The following is an 18,830-nucleotide window of genomic DNA, read 5'->3' on the forward strand; positions in this document are numbered from 1 at the left end:
AGGGAGGTTGTGGATGCCCCATTTCTGGAGGAATTCAAGGTTAGGTTGAATGGAATCCTGGGCAACCTGATCTGGTTGCTGGCAACCCTGCCCAACGCAGGAGGCTGGAGCTAAATGATCTTCAAAGTTTCCTCCAACCTAAGCCATTCTATGATTTTGCAATTTCACGATTCTATGATTAAGTAATTGAAGATGTACATTTGTTACAGAAACTGAATAGAGTGAATGGGATAGCATATCTCTATGTAAATAGCTGTCTCAAAAGGTATTTTGTTTGTCCACTACTTGTTTCTGCCAGTTTATTATGAGATTTTCACTCAGTGGTAAATATCCACAACTCTGTTTAGTACAAAGGAGAAAAGATATATATATTATATTTGTTTTTTGTTTTGTTTTGTTTTTTTGTTTTTTTTTTTTGTTGTTGTCTTTTTCTGAGAGCCCTTCATGAATGCTGTGAAAAGATAACAATGTACCCATGAAACAAAAGGCTTCTACAGAGTAGGAATGGAAGAAAATGTCTTTCCACTTGCATAGTCAAATGAATTGCAGATGTCAGGCAAATCAGTAAATCTTTTGGGTATCAAGAAAAGTAAGGATCCCAGCCACTTACTCTGAGACTCTTTATGTAAAAGGTAGCACAATAATTATGTAGGTGGATTATGATCTATAGGCAAGTGCATTGACTATTAACATCCAAAAGTGACATTTCCTTTTCAGACAAATTAAATGCGAGTTGCAAAGACACATTTTTCAGACAACTTGCTTTCACAAAAGCTAAATCAGGCATGCTCTTATAATTGTGCTGCATGCATTTTCTAGCTCAGACTCCAGTTCTGTTGCCTGCCCCAAATCACTTACTGCGGGTAGAGGTGGCCTAATTTTTTCAGTGCATAGCACTTTTGTCTAAATATGCAGTTTATGAAACAGCACCACTGAAGTACTCCAGTCAGTTCTGGCAACAAGTAAAGATCAGGGAATGAGGGCAAGAAAGGGAATTAAAAAAAAAAAGCAAAACATTGAAATATTTTATTCTGACAGCTTGGAAATGAACTTTCTGGCTTTTCAAGACAGCTTTTTTGTCAGAAAAGGAAATGTTAAGAAAGATTCAGTATTAGATAACTGAAAGCTAAACACAACTAAGAAAGCCCTTTTCAGTGAAAGGAAACATTTCAAGTCAATCAAAATGGAAGTATAGTTTTCATTTCATTAATTTTTTTCAAAAGAATGTTGGTACTTTGTAATTCAAGGTTGTTTTTTTTTCAGTTTAGGTATGAAAATGAAAGTTGACCATGCACTCAATGTTAAGTTTGAAAATCTACAGGAAAAGTATCTGTTACATTTGTGAAGAAGGTTTTTTTTTCCTCTCCCCTTGAAAAATTCATATGTGCTTGACACTTATAAGTATATATTGCATCTTTGAGAGAGCTGAGAATGTCACTAGACATACGAGTGAATGCTATAACACTGGTTTTAATAGCTAGTCTTTTGACTTCCATCAGTTGTTGCTCTTATTATGACAAAGCTTAAGCAGACCCACCCAAAAGCAAGCTCTTTGAGGACTGTCAGAGGATGTGTTTCTTTTTTAAAGTGCTAAATGAGGGCCTCTGTACACAGATGAGCCACTATGCATCAGACTTGCAGCCAATGCCAGCTCCCAGTGGGTGGAGAGAGTTAGGGAAGCTGAAATGGAGCTAGCCAGAGAACCCTGCCAGTGCAGCACTTAAAGCAGTCTCACTGGAGCTGCCACAGAACAGCAGAGTGGGCATCACCCCAGGTGCTGGATGTGCAGTGGGCTCCATTCCTGGCCTTGTCTCTCAGTCCCCTCTGCCCTCAGTCAAGATGGAAAGAAGAAAAGAGAATTTTGCCCTTTTCTTTGAGGAAATATGTACTGTATGCAGCCTGTGATCTACTCCAGGACCAGGGCTCCTTCTGGTATCTTGAAGAAATTTAACTAGAAGCAATGACTTGAAAATCCAGAATGTTATAGAAAGTGACAACTGATGGCTGGAAAGCCCTGAGGCAGGGTAAATAGTGCCTGTGGGGAGGCCTTGCTGGCAGAAATGTTGCTACTTATGGTTTTGTGTTAAAGACTGTCTCATTTTTCAAGGGGGGGAAATGAAAGAAAAGAATAAAGCCATGTTTTGGCTGTTATTGTTCTGACCTAATGTGATGGTAAAAGACATTGCAGTGCTGACAGCAGTATACGAACTTCTGTGACATAGAATAGGACCTAAAATAGGGTCAATACAAACATGTGGAGCTTTTTCAGCTGATGTATACATGAAGAGAAACAGTACAAATAAAATTTTGTTAAAGCTTTCAACTTCATAAACTTTAAATGGTTACAGGTGGAACACTTCCAAAAAAAAAAAATCCCTGCAAAAGTAATTTACTTGAACCTTCTATGTTTATTGCTGGTCTAGTGAACTTAGAGATTAATTAAATTGATTTGATAAAGTAATTTGGTTTCTCAAAGTTAATTGTGTCTATTTCTGTGTGAAAGCCACTAGCAAATCAGGAACTGACAAGCCTTCTCTCTACGGCAGGTGCTGAAACTAACCTGAACTTGAGGAGCAGAGAAGATCCAAATGCATCAGATACTGGGTCAGCAACGCAGGATAAAAATGCAAATAACCATGGAACTCAGTCTTCTAATCCACTGTCCAGTTCTGTGACTGCTGAAAATGGAAATTCGGTATCAAATGGTAAGCATTATTTAATCCCAAATCTCTTCTAACATAAAATTGCTGAAGTGTGCCTTTCAGTGAGCTTTTAAAGATACAGTCAAGCTGAAATCTCTTGAGTTGTGAAATATCTCTGTTTCTGGAAGTGGCTTAACTTTGTGTGTATGAACTGATAAGCTCATCTGCAATAAAAGCTGAATGTGAAAAAAATGAAACAGCCTCTGTTGAGGAAGTTGTAATTACCTCAGCTGCAAGTCTGTAAATAGCCTAAGGAGAACTGAGATTTGCGGCTTCTGATTCTATAATCAAGAAAAATGGAAGAGACAATGGAAAATCAGGATCTCCCATTGGTACAAGTGCCTTGCTAGTGAATGACAAATTGTATGTAATTGCAGCAAGATGATCAAAATAGTGCAAGAAGAGTAACCAAATTAAATCTTTCAAGGTCCTATAAGCATAAACCTAAAGTTATAACACCTGTATTATGAAAATCAGATAATGTGATTACACAACTATGAATATAAAATGAGACAAAAAGAAAGTATTCACAGAATTGCAAGGTTGGAAATGACCTGCAAGATTGTTTATTCCAACCATCTTCCCATTACCACTGCTACCACAAGCACTAAACCATATCTTGTAGCTCCTTATCCAGACGTCTCTTGAACACTGCCAGGGACGGCGACTCCACCACCTCCCTGGGCAGCCATTCCAGTGCCTGACCACTCTGAGAGAAAAAGTTCTTCCTTCTGTCTAACCTAAACCTCCTCTGGTACAACTTGTGGCCATTTCCTCGGGTCCTGTTAGTTGCCTGGGCCAAACCCCTCCTCATCCCAACCTCCCTTCAGGAAGTTGCAGAGTGCAGTGAGGTCTCCCCTGAGCCTCCTCTTCTCCAGACTGAACAATCCCAGCTCCCTCAGCCACATTTATTTTGATGGGATGTGGAGGAGCAAATGTCTAAATATATGTGTGATACTGCATATGGCTATCTTCCTACCAAAAACTTAAATCTGAATATTGTTTACCTAAGTAGAGCAGTTGTATTGCCTTTAATGCTTAGGGTGGAGGTGCACATAATGTAGAATATAGTTGGTAACTTGCAAACAACACTGGAAAATTTGAAGGAATAAAGTATCAAGTGTAATACTACATTTTGTTTTCCAAATATACTATCCTTAAAAAAAAATAAATCCAAAGCTAGAGCTATTTAATATGCATAGGTTTGAACTGAAAAATCAAGTTTATCAGGAATATTTCATGTTCCAGATACACTTTACTTAAAAAATCCTCTGGTTTTGAAATGAAAAAAATCAAGCTTTATTACTTGAAATGAAGCATTTCAAAATTAAATAATTCTTTTTTTTTTCCAGGGAAATTCATTCTGCAGTTGTAGGCCAAAATAATTCTTCCTGCTCTTTCTGATAATCAAAGCAGAAAATTCATCCAGTTTGAGAAGTCATAGGAGTGTAGAGGTGCATTCATTCCTGTGTGGAACTGGGAACACACTGTAGTAGAAGAAAAAGGCATCTTTGTCCATTATAACTGTGTCCCCATTTGTATCAATACAACAATTTAGGGAGGAGGGAGTGAGTTTTCCAAATGTGTAACAGTCAGACTGTTATGTTAACACAAAATCTGTGGGTAGACCAAGACTTTGATTCCTTTCTATGTAGGATTTTAATCATATATTCTGATGTCCTAATGGGGCCTGCGGGAGATCAGTTTTTTATAAGAGCAATCATTTTATCCCCAGATCCCTTAACTGGGAGTTTAATCACAAGAGCTGCATTTTTTTCAGCTTAGAAATGAAGTGATGCTTTATGTTTCTAATTTGTGATGATTATAGTTAAGTTAGCAAATGATTGCAGTTTCTGAAATAAATGGTCATTGCTTGAATAGAAGGCCAACTGGTAGGTGAGATGAGTGCTTTCAATTGTGTGAAGTTTTTTATTAGTGTGTTTGCAACTACTAGTTGCCAGGGCTATTCATATCGGTAACACACTGAATCTATTATGCATAAACAAATTATTTTTAAACCATTTGTAAATGGAAAGTTTAATCATAAAGGTGTAATGTGCAATGGAATTTTCCAGTATTTTTTTCCATTAGAAAACATCACTGCATCAAACTCAAACTTTCAATGGAAGGTTGCTGATTTTGATGCAGCTTTCGTAAGGAATGGTTTTGGTTTCTGCAATGAGCAGAAAAAAAGTCCTTTTAGGTCTCTCAGTATCCCACTTGGCAAGGGATTAACATTATTTGTGGTATTTTAAGGTTCAAATCTACATCTTGCCTATCAGGCTGTTGTAGAAATGTTATAAGCTTTAGTTTTACCCTGACACAAAAGACCAAAATAAAAAAATAAAATATGTGGTATGGAATGCCAGTGTTCCAGATAGCATTAATAATAATAGAAAGCACTAACAAAATGAAATTTTCAGTGTACTTAGATTACATGAATTGTAAAACACCTTTCTTAAAAGTAAAAATCCTTGCAGGATTCAACTTCAACATCTTGATTTTGAAATCTCTAGGCATTACTGATATACCTACCTATTGTAAGGTACCTGCTTCAGTAGGGGGATTGGACTCAGTGATCTCTTGAAGTCCCTTCAACTCCTGTGATTCTGTGATTCTATGATTCTTTGATTTTTGAATGTTCCATGAGATATTTTCATGTGAAATACTTCAATTTTTTATTCCTGTACACAAGATTCCTCTAACTTTGCAGAGAGCAAAACTTGAAATGTGTTATTAGTTAGTTGATGCCAAAATTACAAAACTTGTGAGCATAAAATAATTTGCTTCCCATTGCTACTCAGTGGAACTCTATAACCTATTTTTCACTGTTAGTATGAAGACCTTTGTGCAACATCACATGAGTTAATACAGACAAGTGTCACCACCATTTCCTCTGAAGTATCACGAAACTTGAAGTCACTAAGGTCATAAGAATAGTCACTTTGACCAAGATGTTAATCTTATGTCTAAGCCAGTGATTCTTTAGAAAACCATTTCTAAGTGACTAAAAGACTGGCTAGCTCAGCTTCCAAACAGATTAATGCTGTGTTGCTCTGAGAAGCTGAGTTTAATTTCTGGGACTGCTGTTAGCCTGCAATTTTAGTAAATTTGTTTTTCATTTTGTATATTGTAATCCACTTCTTTTTGTCTATAATATTATTAGCACAATTATCTACAATTCTGTACTGTGACCATGTGGTTTGTCTTCTACAAACCCGCCACATCTACCAGATTTTTATTCTAAAAGAAACATTTTTTTTTAAACTATTTTCTTTTCCAAATGCAAACAGTCATCAGAAAGCCTGTAATAATCTTTTATATTACAGTGCTGAAATCTGTGATCCTAAATCACTCAGAACATCAAAGTAAGTGGGAAAAACTCAGACACAGCAGATAAAAATGTTGTGAAATGCAGATGTTTATTTCCACCTTGTATTTAATGGGATATAGAGGAGTGTTTAATTATTAAAGTGAAATGATTAAATTTGACAACTAATAATGAAATTGAGGTGATTGAACCTTTGGTTAGTGAAAAGAAGAAAATCCCTGGGTATATGACAGTTTTTTACCCCCAGCGGACTGCTGTAGAGGTACTTACCACTGTGATCCAACTGAAATCTAGAATTGATTCTACATAGATGACGCTGCCCATTTGGACCACGGGAGACTGAATGTGCTGCATAATGCCCAGTAGGCACACAGGCACACACTTTGCCCTGTGCCAACTATCCAGCACCATTAGCACCCTGCTATCTCTCCAAGGAACCTTTGCTGTTTGTTCCTCTGCTCTTCAGCTACATCTGAGGCCCATTGTTTGTTGTGTGGAGATACATGTGAATGGACTCACTGTATAGTTCATTTTGATCAGCTGTCAAGAACCTGACTGTTTTATTAAGAGCCCTACATATTATTCTGCTGAGGGGATGAATCTTGCCTAACTTTAGCTGCCAAGAAGGTGGCTGTCTTCTCTAAGCAACTCATCTGTGGGCTGCAGGCTGCTGCATGATATATAGGAACTTACCACTTGATCCAAGCACAGTAGGCAATGAGTTCCCATCAGTCTAGGAAATCACAGAATGAGAGAGGTGTCACAGCAAACAACCTTGCAGAATGTCCCTGTGACACAAACATAAGCATTTACTGTGGATGTCTTGAGAATAGTTTAAAGAAAGCCCACACCTGATGACAGAATTCATGCTCCAGCCTGTACTTCTCATTAACCTGCATTCTTGTAGTTCTGCCCCTGCTAAATTGGTGTTTCCAACCTTGTGCTGAATTAAGCAAGGTCTTATTCAGTGCACAACTGTGGTATCCAAATATTTACTTAGTGCACGTAAAGGAAAACTTTTAGAGTGCAATCAACTACTCCATTTATCTTTCCAAACTCCACTAAGCTTCTGCTTGGACTGTGTTGACATGCTGTTGCTGTACATGGAAACTTTATTTGTTTGATAAGACTGCTTATCAAAGTGCTTTTCATAGAAAATCACTGATATTCTTAGCCCAAGGCTATTGTGCACCATAGATCTTTAAGTGTATGAATATAATTCAAAAGCAGTATCTTTTTCAAAAACATGCTACTGGTCTAGGAAAATTTTTTGTTCTTTTACAAATGCCTATAATTTGCAAATAATTTACAATATATTTTTTATTCAAGTTAAATTAGAACACATAACATAAAAAGGCATTCTGCATAAAAATGTGGTTAATTTTTTATTATTGTAAAAAAAATATTGTGTTGACAGAAACATTTTTAGAGGGAAATCTCAAATTAAAAAAGAAAAACACATTTATTTCAAGCATTTCATTTTACAAAAAAAAAAAGTGATTTTGCTCAGAGCAAAAATTATGTTGTAGAGCAGGGTTTGTTTACTGACTTTAGTAAGTGTAAGAAAGGAATAGTGACAACGTGTATTTGACAGACCTAGTATACTGAAGAATGTGAATGTCAGACTTTCCAGTATATACATAATACATTACAGACCAGCTTCAAAAAGAACGAACCCCACCTTGAAACAAAACGTTGTTCAAAGCATTGAGAGAACATGCTCAGATGCCCTCTCTGCTTTGGGTAGATCCGAAGGGCTGGATCCTCACAAGGTTTGTTTTATCTCCACAGCTGCAGCCAGGGCTTTGGCCATTTCACTGCCTGTATGTGTCTAAAGAAAGTCCAGGTGGTTTGAAGCTGTAGAAATTTAGGAATAGTTTGCACAAACTCCATTCAGAAGAACAATACAAAAAAAAGCCAAAACCAGCTGTCCTTAGCTACAAAGCTATGGATATCCAACAGTATAAGGGGGAAACTAAGACTGAGAAAGGAATATGGATCATTCATTCTCTTTAAAACTCTTGTTCTGTTTCTCTCACAAAATCTGCTAATTTTATGAAATAATTCATACAGCTTTTATTTGCATGAGTTAAATCATACATCACTAACCATATAAGAATTAATACTCATTTATCAATATAAAAAATAAGCATTTTTTTATATAGAAAATAGAGGCTTGGAAGAGGTTTCATTATAATTTCTATGCTAGTCTCATGACTGAAACAAGAAACTGAACAGATACATGAAACTGAACTATGAGTAGTACAGTACATAATCTCATAACTAGTTTACAATTCATTGCATTTGAACTTTTGAATTATTTCCATTACAATTCAGTGTATGTTGTGTACAGTATACAAAGAGTGGGGTTCACCTCATTTTCATTTATCTCATAGTTAGCTGTCTAGGCACAGATTCACCTTCTCTAGTTTTAGCCACCCAAAAGGTAAGTACCTAGTCGAGGCCGACAGTTGATAGAGTCACACAACATTTTGGGTTGGAAAGGACCTTTACAAGTCATCTACTCCCACCCAAATTCAGATTAGATGTTGTCGTTCCAGTTGGTAATCCGCTGAGGACAATTCAACTTTCATTATCCCCTGACAGGATTAATCCTTTTCTCCTGATGGCCAACTCTGGTGAAAGAAGGAGTAGTGATACGCAGGTTAATAATAAAATTGTCAGGTGCCAGACATACTGTGGCGTCTGTGAGTTTGTGAGGAGCTTAATAACTCCTATAGTGGGCTCACTATATTTCTGCTTCCGCCTTTGTTTCCCTTGATCTCGTCTTCCAGATCCACCAATCTGCTGTAGGAGTGGTCTTCCCACTCCAGCAGAAGTGATGGGAAATGCTGGCTATGAGCCTCGCTCTGTGGTCACTGCACAGAGTTGCTCATTTATTTTGACGCCGGAGGCTGTGCCTGGCTCTTTCACACTGGTTTTTACACTTCAGAATTTTGGACAGCTATTTCCCGCATGGAGAGTGCACAATAAATACAACAGTTACATAAAAAAGCCCTACGGTACTGCGGAGATGAAGTTGTAAAACCTGGAGCTATTGACTTCCCATGTGACTAGAGACATCAGTGTGAGAACAGACCTGAGGTGTTACATTCCATTTGCGTTGCTTCTGTGATGAAAAGAAGCCAGGGGAAGAGGAACCAGGGATTTCTGCATTGCAGGAGGAATCCCTGGCCAGTGTCATGTAGGTAGTATGCTATTTGTAGGCTCTTTCTGTGCCATTTGTATAAATCAACATACATACTTATGATTGTGTTTATACTTGATAAACAATAACCTTTCCAGCTTTCGTAACACTGAAGTAAATACCCAGGCAAATGTGTGACATTTAGCATCCCTTTGTAGAAAAATATGTCAGAGTCTTTTGAATCTTGAACTGAAATCAACCAATTCATAAATGTCAGGTTAGAAAATAAATTATTATTGTCTTTTTTAGGTGTACCAGAGGAAAATGAGTATTCAAGACTGTCTGCCAGCACTACAGCAGGTTCATCGGTTCAAAGACATAGGGAGAGCCACACTACTCAGGTAAAAAAATCATTGATAATCTAATGGAAAGAGAGTAATTTTTACTCCATAAGAGAGTAAAAATTCACAGTACCTGCATGTTAAAAGCTTTCTTGACTCAAATCTGTTTGTTGGATATTGAAAAATGCTTCTCTTACAGGTTTATATTGAGCTAAGGACAAAAAGTAGAATCAAAATACCACCATCAATTAAATTAATCTGCAAATTTAAATACTTTATATTAGAAGAAAGTTTAAACCATGTTCAAACTTCTATATTTGATCCTTCCAACACTACTTGCCAAAAGCTGAACACAATTTCAGTTCAGTACATCAAAATGTCACTTTTCAGTAAATAGACAGTTGGCAAAGTGTCTCACAAATCTTCAAAACATGTTCCTTGCCATGTACTCAGAATTACATGCAGGGACGATCCTTAAATGCAACCTTAATAAGAACTGTGACAAGTTCAGAGAAGGAACAATGCAGTCCAGTGATTTTTGATGCAACTGCCATAATGAATAAACATCTTCAAAAATGGTATTACAAAAAGAAAATGAAAAAAAAAAAAAGAAGAAGAAGAAAGAAGAAGAAAAAGAAAAAGGAAACAAAACAAAACACATTAAAAACCATTCTTAAAAAGTCCATTCTCACAGGGTTAAAAATTCTTTCTGTAAGAAGCATTCCTCTCTATTTGGAAAGCCTGCAATGTATTTGAAAATAATTGGTTTTATTTACAGTTGACATTTCCTAGCATACCACCAGTTTCTCTTAACAGTATACAAGCCTATTGTAAAACTGTTTGCCAGACTTTGGTGCAGTAACCTAATCACTTTAAAGTAATTCTTGTATTACATATGACATATGAAATAGGACAGATTGTTTCGCAGATCTTTGAAAGCACTGATTGACTAATTGCTTTAGAGAGAGAAACATAGACTGAGTCCTCGAGTTCTTGGCTGACACTGTCATTTCAGCTAAAGGAAACTGGCTTGTTAACCTTCAGGGACTCCTAATATTTAAGTATTTGTTTAATATCTCTCTGCTCATTCCTCACCGAAGTGACAGGAGTTAATTTCATTTTTGTCACAGCTCATAGACATCCAATGGAAGTCTAGGTACTGTGGCTTACAGTACCATCATGTTGTCACATCAGGTGATAACTACCTGTATCACTGCTTGAAACTTTCTGCACTATGCAAACCTGCAAAACTACATCTTTTAGAGAACAGGTTCTTCAGCTTAGCATCCATTGACAATCTCAACAAACGTTTTGGAAGCTATTACCAGTATAGAATATTAGGCACATAAAAACAGCTTAATTGATCATTCTCTTCTTGCATCAGAAACAGTGTTGCCAGCAGGAACAGGGAAGTGATAGTCCTCCTGCACTGAGCTCTGGTGAGGCCGCACCTCAGTACTGTGTCCAATTTTGGGCCCCTCTTTCTTTGGACAAGAAAGACATTGAGGCCCTGGAGCGTGTTCAAAGAAGGACGACAAAGCTGGTGAGGGCTCTGGAGCACAGACCTTTTGAGGAGCGACTGAAGGAGCTGGGATTGTTCAGTCTAGAGAAGAGGAGGCTCAGGGGAGACCTTATTGCTCTCTATAACTACCTGAAGGGAGGCTGGGGGTTAGCCTCTTCTCTAGTGATAGAACTAGAGGGAATGGCTTCAAGCTGCACCAGGGGAGATTTAGGCTGGACGTTAGCAAATACTACTCTGAAAGAGTGGTCAGGCACTGGAATGCCCAGTGCCCAGGGAGGTGGTAGAGTTACCAACCCTGGGGGTGTTCAAGAAACATTTGATGTGTTGAGGGACATGGTTTAGTGAGAACTATTAGTGATAGGTGGATGGTTGGACTGGGTGATCCTGTGGGTCTTTCCCACCTTGGTCATTCTGTGATTCTATGATTCTAAAATAGAATCTGCTGGAAAAAAGCAAGTTCAATATTGGCCACAAATGCTACTTTTTTAGAGTCATTATAACTTCAAGGTCAGCTTTTGTCAGGATGAAAAAAAGACAAAAATTGATATAAGGTTTAAAAATTTTAACAACATATTTCTTATTTTAAAATTATGCAATAAAATCATACTTTTTTCTGCTAGAAAAGAAAAAAGGGAAGAAAATTAAAAATAAACCTTGAATTTTGTCTAATTAGAAACGAATGGTCTTACATTTTACAAGAATAGCAAAGTATGATTTTTTTAACTAATAACTTTCTCTTCATATTGTACTGTGGCTGCACATTGTAAGATTGCAAGCAAACACTACATAGAACATAAAGAACTTCATATGTATCAGCAAAACTGAAATATTGAAAATTGGACCTTGTTTCATGTATTTTACTTTGTTCAGATAATTGGTCCTTAAGAAACTATTTGTTAGCAAAGAAATACACGTATTCTTTCAACAAGAGAGGATGCTAAGCTCCATGTGTTTTATGTTGTCTTTGTGAATCAAAAGTTTCAAAACACAGACTGGAAATCTACAGCAAAACAACATTGCAAGAAGCAATATCCAGATCTGCCCTTATAAAAAAGCCTACTTTGCTCTTAGTATCTAAGCCTAAATTCATCAGCTGCAAGTGTACTCAGCTTCTGCAGAATACCATCTGGTAGTTCTGCTGCTCCTCTTGCTCCATGAACAGCAGAAAACTAGGAAACTGCCCCATTCAAGCTTGTTTTAAAATTACTAATTTTAAATTACTGAAATGCTGATTCTTTAACATTTCTTCAGTGATTTGTTTGGCATTTTCAAACATGCCTGAATCTCTACTCTTAAATTCTTTCCCATCATTTTCTTCCAGAGTCAAAGAAACCACCAAAGTGGAAGGTATGCTTTTTCTGGTCATTTGTGCCATAATCTTGACAGAATCAGAGAATCGTTTGAGCTGGAGGGGACCATTAGAGGCCATCTAGTCCAATCTCCTGCAGTGAACAGGGACACCTACAGCTTGATAAGGTTGCTCAGTGCACCATCCAACCTTATCTTGAATATCTCCAGGCATCCAGCTCCTCTGGACAACCCATGCCAATGCCTTACTGCCCTTTCTGTAAAAAACTTATTCTTATATCCAGTTTAAACCTCCCCTCTTTAAGTTTGAAACCATTTCTCCTTGTCCTTTCACAACAGATTCTTCTTAAGAGTTTGTCTCCTTCCTTCGTACAGCCCACCTTTAGGTATTGAAAGGCCACTCTCAGGTCTCCCTTCTCTTCCCCAGGCTGAAGAGCCCCAGTTCTCTCAGCCTGCCTTCACAGGAGAGGGGTTCCAACCCTTGGATCATTTTTGTGGCCCTTCGCTGGATGTGCTCCAACAGGTCCACATTTCTCCTGTATTTCTCCTGTATCAGGACTCCACATTTGGACACAGTAATCCTGATGAGGCGTCAGCAATGCAGAGCAGAGGGGCAGGATCACCTGCCTCACTCTGCTGACCACACTTCTTTTGATGCAGCCCAGAATATGGTTAGCTTTCTGTGCTGTTTGGGCACATTGCTGGTTCACGTCCAGCTTCCCATCTGTCAGTGTTCTGAAGTCCCTTTCAGCAGGGCTGTGCTCTATCCTTACATCTCCCAGCTTGAAGGAATGGAGCCACAACCGAGGCTCAAGACTTTGCAAGATCTTGCCTAAATAGAAGATTTTGTTATGACTAAGAGTCATTTCTATTTAGTCAGGCTCCAAGAAGTGATCCAAAGCATACTGGAGACTTTTGGAGTTGAAATCATTTAGCAGAATCTAAAACTTCATCTAAAACAAACAAAAAAAGCTTTATAAAATATCTCCTCAGTGCTCTGCATATTTTACGTCAGTAATTTCCCAGTTCCTTAGCCAGTCCAATGGACTCTCCCCTCTTGATAATGTTTATTGTTTCTTCTCTTCAATAGTTCCTATAAGCTATGTTTTAAAGATGTAAGAATAAAGGCTGTTGAGATATGTAAATTGTTTGGCATGTCAGAAACAGCAGCAGGACAAAACAAAGACAACAAAGGCAAGGCCTTAACTTTGGGACCTTGTACAAAAGCAAAGCAGCCTTGTCTTCTTTTTTACAGATTCAGAACTGTATTTTTTTTATTTTTGATAAAAATATTATAAAGTTGTTATTAACATTCACTATGAAGTGGGATGTGGTGTGAGAAAGACACAGTGAAATGAAGAAAAGCAGACCAGCTAAAGACTCCTTCTTTCTTATGTGGGCAGCAAGAAACAACATGGTCTGTCTGTAAAAGGATAAGATGGACAACATGGAGATAAAGAACAGATGGGAATGAGGTGCATATGAAAGACTGGAGCAATAATAAGCATGTGTGTAGGGCGGGAGTGGTGAGAAAAGCAGGCAGTAGATAAGGGATGATTCAGAGAAGGAAGACTGGAGGAAGTATAAAGTGACTGAGAATAAAAAGTAATATTAGGGAACAGGGGATTTACAAAGAGGAAAGAAGGAAGAGTCAGGGGGAAGAAAAAAGAACTGAAAGGAAGGTGAAGAAAAGAAGTGAGAAATAAATAGGTGCACACTACAGGTTGGTGGTGGGAAAAGAGAGAGGCACTAATGCTTTAATAAAATGGAAAGTCATATTTGATGTTCATTTGTCTTCATACTCATATCAGTGTGATATTTATGTTTCTTGAAATAAAAAGTAATTGTAGTAATCCACCTTCATTTATAGGATGGCTTACTACATAAGTTAGTTCACAGCATAGTGTCCTAAAGATCCAGCCAACAGAGGAAAAATATAGGAAAATTCTTATTAAAAGATGCGAAGTCTCTTTATGCAGCTTAGTTTCTCATGATGGAAAGTTGACTCATTTGAAATCAGGTTGCACATGCATTCAGGCATCCTATGGAAGTACTTCGAGAACAAGATATAAATAAGCAAGCAGCTGCCTTTCTAGTAGTGGTTGTCCCCTTCTGAAACATGTTTTATCTGTCACATACTCAAAAGGTAGGAGGTAAGATAAAAAATGATGATTTTCTTCACTTACTTCTATATTAAAAATCTGCAGTCTTATCTCTTCTATTTTGTTTAAACCCCATAGCGCAGGTTGGCAGATTGCAGTAATATAAGAGCCAACACCTGACAATGAAAAATTGGAAATATCTTTTCATATTCATGAAGAATGTATTTATTGTTTCATTACAGCTTAAGCCATAGCTCTTATTTCATGAAATCTCATTGCTTTCAGCACTCTCTTCCCTCAGAAAGAGCTGCACATTCATTATAGTTTCAAGGGCTGCCTTTGTTCCTACTTGGTTTAATATTTGTTGCCAATCACTTCTTTTGTTGACTGTTCAAAAGTTGAAAAAAATGAATACACAAGAATGTGATGCGTTCCTACTCCCAGCCTTTTGTCACTTTTCTTTCTAAACACTGGCTCTAGCATTCATTGTTAATACCTATTGGGTTTGACTATTAACTGGAAGTAATCTTTGATCATCTTTCAAAAAAAATGTCACAATCAACCAAGCCTAGTGTAATAACAAAATCACCAATGCCTTTGTAAACACATAACATCCAAGAGAGAGATAAATATGTTTCATATTTATTGTCAGTCTGTATCAGTGTAAGTCTGTAAGTTGTGTTTTGTTTCGTTTTGACAGCAATACCAAAGAATTCTCTTTGTAATGTCAAATCCAGACAAAAATTGGGACTTATAATACAGTGCGGCTTTATTTTAGAAGCAAAAAATACGTACCTTATGTATTAAATAGTATGAGGTGATATTGTAAATTCATTGGTAGGTGCACATATTGCTGTGTTAACAGTGTTTGGAGGGCAGACACTCCCTTCCTCTGCAAGTATGTCCTAGTTCTGACTGCTGAGACCTCCAAAAAGGAAAGAGTAAGTTATCTTTTCCCTTACTGGAAGTCACAACACAACATCTTTTCCCTTACAACAGTCACAACTGTGACTGTTGAGAAGAACGGAACATCCTCCTAAACATCCCTGTGCCCTCCTCAAGCTCTGGGGCTTGGCTGAAATATGTCATGATTCTTCTTGGGCTTCCACAGTGACTAATGGATCATCATAAGAAGCTACTTCAATTATGAGGTTCAATGGGAGGGTGTTCCCCTGCCCCACGGTCAGTACCTGTGAGTTCACAGTTGTAAGAGCCTGGTAAGAGAGAGAATAAGTTGATCCATGTGCCTTTCACCCTCTTTCATTCACATGCCTCCATATGCATATAGGACAGGTGGGATTTGCACAGCTAACGGCCTGTAAATTAAGTGATGTTTGTTTCTAACAGTATTTGACCATAAGAGGAGGCTTTTTTGTGTGTGCTTTTCAAGAAAGGGCAATACACAACATTAGGAAATAGAGCTTAATTATGGCTTTTGTAATTGCTTCAATAGCAGAGTGAGAAACTGTTTCTAACTGTCAGTGGAGATTTTTGAGAATTGCAGGAAGTGAGATTGGTGTTATTTGGTCAGCTGTTCTGAAGACATCTGCAATAGGTGATTTGTTTTCACAGCTCATTCTTCAGAAAGGCACAGTTGCTATCCGGAGCATAATCATTTTTTTCTGAAGCATCAGAGTTGAATTATGAAGATGCTCCTGAAATCTTTAAAGAGCAGTTTATAGTCAGTCTGTCTGGAGAAAGAAATATTGCTTATGAGAAAAAAAAACAATATATTTCACTATTAAGTTGAAATTTCAGTCAGTCTAGGAAGGTGTCATTTTGTAGCTGATAACAGAAATCTAGTGAAGAGATAAACTCAGCCAAACCAAATAATAATAAATAAATAATAAAAGCCCACACGAATCAAATAAATAAGTAAAATTCGCCTGTTTTGAACATGCCCACTCTATTCCCAACTCAAATAATCAGAGAGCCTGGAATGTGTGCTGTCATGTATTATTGAACATTCCCTACCTTCTTTCAGTGTTTTTTTTTTTTTGGCCAGATTATGCTACTGATCTATTCAGGATTTGTATACAACTTTATTTTACAAAGATATAGTGTCACTGATTGCAGAACAACCTCCAAACTGAAAGATTATTCGGCCAATTAATCAAGAATGTGGTTCCAAGCATGTTGCTACTTCATTGATGGAAAAGTACAAAACTGAGCTGAAGATCAACACTTGCTTTTGCAACTAAAATGTGTTCCTGGGGAAAAATAATAATAAAGAGAAAGAAAAACAGCAATAAGAACAAAAAGAAAAACCCAGGAGTATTCAAGAGCATGAGAGAAAGTGAGACAGTTTGTACCAGCAATAGACTCGTGATGAGATTAAGAATATGAAATCTGAGTCACTCCAAAGGTGTGTGTAGCTCAAAATTCTTCTCCTGACCAAAACTCCCTTTTCCTAGGCAGAGCAAAGGGGTTCAAGGTGTCTGAGAGGTTCAGGGTACATCCTCCCAGTTTCCAGCAGACTGTGAGGAAGAACCTTCAGGAGGCAGTTACTCTAATCACTGATGAACTTTTGAGGAAAATTCTTTCAAAAAGCAAAGCCAAGGCAAACAGTAGAATTTTTTTTTTTTTTTACAAAGCTTGATACTTTTCAAAATGCCTTGTGATAGCAGAGGGCTGGAATCAAAGATGTCTGTGTACGCCCAAGCGATCTCTAACTTCAAGCATTCCTTGGAAGAAAATCAAATCTGTCTCTCCAAAAATCACGATTCCTGGGAAGTGCTTATCAGGAAGGAAAACATTTCTTCCTGACTTCTGTGGTGATCCACTCTATTTTAAATATGTCTGTTACTTTTAAAATTATCTGCAGTTTTTAAGTGTCAACAAAGTTCTGACTTCCTTTGGTGTGTCATTTATACATCAGCTGATCTAAAGCTAGTTTTTTCTTTAAGTATAATAAGAAACTTTAACTGAGACGTTTTCTTGTAAGTAAAGTAAAAACATGCCAATGATGGATCTCAAATTTAACTCCACTTAAGCTTGGCTTTGCCTCTCCAAACCAATTCCAAATTTGTACCAGATAATATTGGTGTGTTTTGCCCTTTCCTCCTTTCCAGTAAATCCATTTGCCATCCATTTTGGAGAATTTTATTTTTGGAGACAGAAATGCTGCTCCAACACAAAGGAAAGTTATCAGCAGTTTAAGAGAATGGTTAACTAACAATCATTTTACCTTTGCATATCATATATCAAGATATTAGGTCCCAGGGGGAAAAAAAAGGGAAGAAAAAGAAAAAAAACATGTCCCAGCATCCACAATTGGATGAATCTCCTTGCATCCCAGTGGCACATTAGTATTTGGAGATTTTTAATTGGAATTTAGAGGCATGTCAACTCATTAATCATAGCTGCTCTCTAATCCCTGCTGGGGTCTTACACGGCAAATGCAGGATTCCCAATCAAACACACATTTACATATTGATTTGATTTATGTTGAATGCTTGCCTGGGTTTTTTAACACACCCTTATTAATCTGCGTGCTTTGCCCTTGTATCATCAAATGAATATTTTATTGTTAAATAATATGTAGAGTGACAGACGTTTTTTCTTGATTCAAGAGTTGGTGGAAGAAAAATCTCTTCCTGATCTAAGATTTTTTAAATTTAGAAATGAGAACAAAACATATCTGGTTTGGTGTGTAAAAGATTAGGAATTAGAGAGGTTGTAATGTTTGTTCTGTAGCTAAGGAAAATATGTTACTTGCATGTTTGGAAGAAGTCAGTGTAGGGGTTTATCAGATGCAAAAGGAAAGCAGAGGAAGTTGAAACCATTTAAATGAGCTATAAACACTCTATGAAAGAGATGCTTGCCTATTACATGTTGAATCAAAATGTGCTGCCCTCACTAATAATTGCACACAGCAATAATTCTTTCTAGAATTACTGAATAAAATTGTATCTTTAATTGTGAAATGAATAGTGAGAGCATCCTGATCACTTCAGTCTTTAAAACTGATGATCCACAGGAGACCCACTGGGATTTGTAAGCTACTTTTAAGGGCTCGGATAGACATAACTGGGAGTCAACGATTGGTAGCAGGCTGGAATTTGTTCTGATTACATTTTTAGGCAGCCCGCAAACTGGAAAAGATTGAAAATACGGTATTTTTAAGATAGTTCAATTTCTAAGACATAGAAATATCATATTACATTTATTACATAATTTACTGTAGATCCTGAATAAATTTGTGGAAGGTAGAATCACTGTCCACGTAGACTAATCCTGTGGATTCCATGATGGGACCTCAACTTTGCTAACAGCGTAAAACACCAATGGAAGAGAAACATAAAAAAAGCTGCAATAATTAATTTTGAGAATCTACTGACAGTTACTGTGAAGCACATGCATTGAAAAATCTATTA

General features: G+C 37.2%; 1 protein-coding gene across 2 annotated transcripts in view; it reads left to right on the top strand.

Moving 5' to 3' along the window:
* MYO16 (myosin XVI) overlaps positions 1 to 18,830 on the top strand; it is a 345,270-nt gene that overhangs the window by 319,446 nt on the left and 6,994 nt on the right. For both annotated transcript variants that reach the window (XM_052705804.1, XM_052705803.1), the window contains exons 33-34: positions 2,547 to 2,705; positions 9,491 to 9,582. In XM_052705804.1, coding sequence (XP_052561764.1) covers positions 2,547 to 2,705; positions 9,491 to 9,582 — 251 coding nt within the window. The remainder of the gene's footprint in view (positions 1 to 2,546; positions 2,706 to 9,490; positions 9,583 to 18,830) is intronic.

The sequence above is a fragment of the Tympanuchus pallidicinctus genome, unplaced genomic scaffold, assembly GCF_026119805.1.
Source record: "Tympanuchus pallidicinctus isolate F22 unplaced genomic scaffold, pur_lepc_1.0 scaffold6, whole genome shotgun sequence".
NCBI classification, from domain to species: Eukaryota; Metazoa; Chordata; class Aves; order Galliformes; family Phasianidae; genus Tympanuchus; species Tympanuchus pallidicinctus.